Consider the following 4,712-nt stretch of genomic DNA (forward strand, 5'->3'; position numbering starts at 1 on the left):
CATTTACTCCTCAGAATTTGGTAAATGCAATTAATCACAGATTTTTAAAATGATTTTGCTTAATTTCTAGCTTAAAAAAAGTGCTGGCAAAATGTCAATAATGCATATTAAACTTAAAGATGTTTTATCTGCAGTTCCACTCCTACTCTCCACTTCCCTGGAATTAAAGACTGCTATCCCACTTCTTTTACTATATGTAATGAAATAACGCATTCTTTTTGAAATTGTTTTCTTATAAACATCCTAGTGACCTTTTAGTTCTAAGATATTGTGTACATGTATATTAAATGCAGTGATTGGTCTATTTTAGAATATTTGTGGACTTCACAATCTGATATCTATTATCCCCATTAGACTAATCTTGGGAATTTATTTATGTAAATGTTGATCCTGTAAATATTTATGATTTCAATGGGAAGATATCAATTGATTCTTTTTTTTTATCAATACATGGACTATCTGTTGGTAAAAAACTTGGGAAGAAGTGTTTTAATTATATAACACCTCTTCAAATGCAATGATTTTTTCTATTATATTATTAATGCTAATCTTTATTTTAACAAGTTGATGGCAGATAAACTAATGGATAATTAATTTAGAAAGGACTCCCAAATTTGTTTCCTACTTTTGATTGCATTTTTCTCATGTAATTATTTCTTCCTATATTTTATTGATTTTTAGCTTTGTTCTAACATATTGATGACTGCTAGTATTTGAAAATTTTATTTAGAAAGTACTACCAAAATTCAAAATTTGCTTTCTCTCTGTCTCTCTCTCTCTCTCTCTCTCTCTCTCTCTCTCTCTCTCTCTATATATATATATATATATATATATATACATATATACATATATGTATTTTATTAAATTGTAAGCTGAATATTCCCTCAATGTCCACTTTGGTCGTTTCAGACAGTTTATTATTTTTCAAAAAAATTCCCAATCTCAATAGTTTCTGTCTCACACATTCAAATTTAATCTTTAAAGGCATTTATCTCATCTCTCTTGGAGTGATTTTCATTTAGAGTTTTGAAGGAATTATATATGGAAGAATGATTAACTTGATTTTGCTTACTATAAAGTACCAGAATTTTAAAAGTACAGAGAGATGTGTTTTTGTTTTGTTTTGTTTTTTAGGTTTTTGCAAGGCAAATGGGGTTAAGTGGCTTGCTCAACACCACACAGCTAGGTAATTATTAAGTGTCTGAGACCAGATTTGAACCCAGGTACTCCTGACTCCAAGGCCGGTGCTTTATCTACTACGCCACCTAGCTGCCCCAAGATGTGTTTTTGAGATAGTGATAAATATAGTCTCCTAATGATTAGATATATCCAAAATAGAAGTTTTCTATCAAAGTATTTAATTGAAGTTTAATTGTTGATATTGCAGAAAGGATACAGGTTTCAGAATTGAGTCTGATTGCATTATCTTTGAGGACCATTCCAACTTGAATATATTCATATTAGTTATATATAACTCTTTCCATATATCCACATATGCAGTTAATTACAGAAGATAGAATGAAGGCCTCAGAGCCAGCAATACCTGGATTCAATGACAAGATAGGTTATACTGGCTATGTGCTCATGGAAAATGATGGAAAATATTCAGAATGTTATTTGAATACCTCTATGCCCTAACACATGGTCAATTTTTATGAGTTCCAAGTGGTGCTGAGAAATACAAAATTTTTTTAATGGTCCTGTCTACAAGATGCTACAAGCTTTCAGGTCTTGTTTCTCTAGCAATTTATTTCAATTACATTTTTCTTTTTTGTCACATTTATTCAAATATGAGACAGACATTAAAATCAGCTATTTTTGTTTTACTATTTATGTCTTCTTCCAATTGGTCAAATTTTAAACTTCAAAATGTTTAAAAATGGATATTAGTTTATTTCCCATTGTTCCTTTCAGAATAATGTGATTTCCTTAGTTAATTATTTGCATTGTAGTTTTTTTTTTTTTGGCTGATGGAATGATTGGCACTTTTGCTTTTTTGGATTCACTAGAGGCATAGAAAATTTTATTTTAAGACCCATATTTATTCTCAGTATGTGTTTGTTTTGGGGCATGTTTCCTGAAAACAACACACTCTAGAGATTTTTTTAAATCCACTCTGTCATTCATTTTAAAAAAATGAACCTATGAAGTTAAACAATAAACAAATGTTGAAAATTAGAGGAGAAATACATAAATTGGAAAAATCTATTGAAATGATCAGTGCAACTAAAAACTATCTTCAGTCTAAAAATTAATCTTCACAAAAACTTATAAAATTGAAAAACTGATTTGAGAGGAAAAAATACCAACAATAAAATCAACAAGACAAAAAATGAACAAAGTAAATCACAAAAACCTAAGGAAATAGAAAAGTCAGATTCTACTATTGTTATATGCTAATAAAACTGAAAACATAGAACAAGAATTATGTTAAAAACTAAAATAACCAAAACAATAGGATCTCAAATAAACATGTTAAATAAAGGAATTACTAAATTGTATGTATGGGGAAGACTGATTGGAATTGGTGGTGGGAGTGAGTTTCTTGACTCTGATGTAACAAAGGAGAATTCTATCATTTGGAGAAAAATTAATTCTAATGCTAAATAAATCATTTACAAAAAATGAGAATATTATATCAAACTAATTTTGTGAAGCATATATACTCTATTTGCCAGATAATGTTAGAGTAAAGAAGGAGAATGATATACAATATCATGAATGAACATAAATTTAAAGATTTTTAAATAAAAAATCTGTCAGATAGACTTCAGTAATTCATTCAGGAAACCATTCATTAACATCCAAGCTGGATCTATACCAGGGATGCCAGGATGGTTCAGCTTAGGAAATCAAAGAAATACATCTTCAGTCACATAATTATTTCATTAGATGGAGAACAAGACTTTAGCAAAGTATAAGGTCAATTTGTGCTAAAACCCCTAAAAAGTGAATTTTATAGAAAATGTTTGTACTAAAAGAAGAAAAAAAAATCCCATTGGAAGATGCAGAGGTAAGAGATCGATGAGTGTTGAGCATTGCATAACTTTTCAAATCTTTTCTCTGTATTGATGAGTTTTGCTAATTACTAATCACTTCTTCCCTTTTTTATTTTTCTCTGAAAACATTTTTTATTGTATGGCATTGCTCTCAGTGGGTAATAGTGGTGTAGAACAGGGTATTTGGGGGGATATTAAAGAAAAACAAAAAAGTTAAAACAATTTTTATAAGAAATATTCTGTAAATGTATTTTCTTCTTTGAATTCTATTCTATCATTCTTTAAATTCTATTCTATCCTTGAATAGATTGTCTTTCACATCTTCTCAGAAAAGCATTTTTGACTCAACAAATTCCTTACAGCTGTCTTTACATCCTTGTTCCTCAGGCTATAAATGATGGGATTGAGCATGGGTATTACCCCACCATAGAACATGGAAATGAGTTTGTCTGTAATATCTTGTTTGCCTGCATTCACTGAATCTCTGACTTTGGGTTTTACATACATGAAGAAGAGTGTTCCATAGAAGATAATCACCACAGTCAGATGGGCTGAACAGGTAGAAAAGGCTTTATGTCTCCCTTCTGCTGAAGGTATCCTCAGAATGGTGGCAAGGATGAAAATATAAGAGATGGAAATTGTCAACAGAGGAAAAACTAGAAAAATGAGGTTTGATCCCAGCATTCCAAGCACATTAATGGCAATATCTCCACAAGCCAATTTCAGGACAGCTAAAATCTCACAAACAAAATGGTCAATGACATTAGCACCACAAAATGGTAACTGGACTGCAAGAGATGTTTGCACTATGGAATTGACAGCCCCTGATGCCCAAGACCAAACTGCCATTGATATATATGCAGTCTTATTCATGATGACAGGGTATCTCAGGGGTTTGCAGATGGCTACATAGCGATCAAATGCCATCATACTAAGGAGCATACACTCAGTTGCTGCCATGGAAAAAGACAGAAACATCTGTATTGCACAGCTGGAAAAGGAGATAGTTTTCCTTGTAGAGAGGAGGCTGTCAAGAGTTAGGGGTATAGAGGAGGTTGTGTAGCAAATATCTAGGAAAGAGAGATTACTGAGAAAAAAGTACATGGGTGTGTGTAGGTGGGAGTCATAGACTGTTACTATAATGAGAACTCCATTTCCCAGTAAGATTGTGAGGTACATCCACAGGATCAGTACAAAGAAAATTGTCTGCAGCTTTGGGTGTCCAGAAAGACCCAGCAAGATAAATTCTTTCACAGTGGTTTGATTGGTCTCATTCATTTTTCAGGTTCACCTTTCAGTCACAGGGATTCTGAGGAAAACAGAGAATAAGATGGTTTTAATCCATGGGTGTCAGTATGTCGCTCTCAAAATCTACTCAGTAAACTGTAATACTGTGTTTGGGTAAATATTAGAATTTATTGCAACGTATAAGATCAAGAGTCATTCTACAGTGGATTATCAAAAGACACAAATAAGTAGATATCAAAAGAATAATTTTATAAGTGTTAGCAATTGAGAAGATTTTCTCAATCACTGCTTATAAGAGAAATGCAAGCCAAATAGTTTTGAGCTTTTACCTATCATACAGTAAATTGTCAATGGGGATGTTTGATGGTTCAAATTGTGAAAGGGTGAATTTAACCAATCATTCTGGAATTAGAATTATATGTAAATATGAAAAAATTTCCTTATTTAATGCCATATCAATGAAAT

At 31.5% G+C, this 4,712-nt stretch overlaps 1 protein-coding gene across 1 annotated transcript; it reads right to left on the reverse strand.

Moving 5' to 3' along the window:
* Positions 1-3,314: 3,314 nt before the first annotated feature.
* Positions 3,315-4,277, reverse strand: LOC141494753 (olfactory receptor 13C7-like). Its single transcript, XM_074195948.1, has one exon. It carries the CDS (start codon positions 4,275-4,277, stop codon positions 3,315-3,317), a length of 963 nt encoding a protein of 320 aa, XP_074052049.1.
* Positions 4,278-4,712: the final 435 nt, after the last annotated feature.

The sequence above is a fragment of the Macrotis lagotis genome, chromosome 8 (assembly GCF_037893015.1).
Source record: "Macrotis lagotis isolate mMagLag1 chromosome 8, bilby.v1.9.chrom.fasta, whole genome shotgun sequence".
Lineage (NCBI taxonomy): Eukaryota > Metazoa > Chordata > Mammalia > Peramelemorphia > Peramelidae > Macrotis > Macrotis lagotis.

Excerpts from the sequence above, each read along its gene's own strand:
- LOC141494753 (XM_074195948.1), bottom strand. The coding sequence starts at position 4,277 with ATGAATGAGACCAATCAAACCACTGTGAAAGAATTTATCTTGCTGGGT.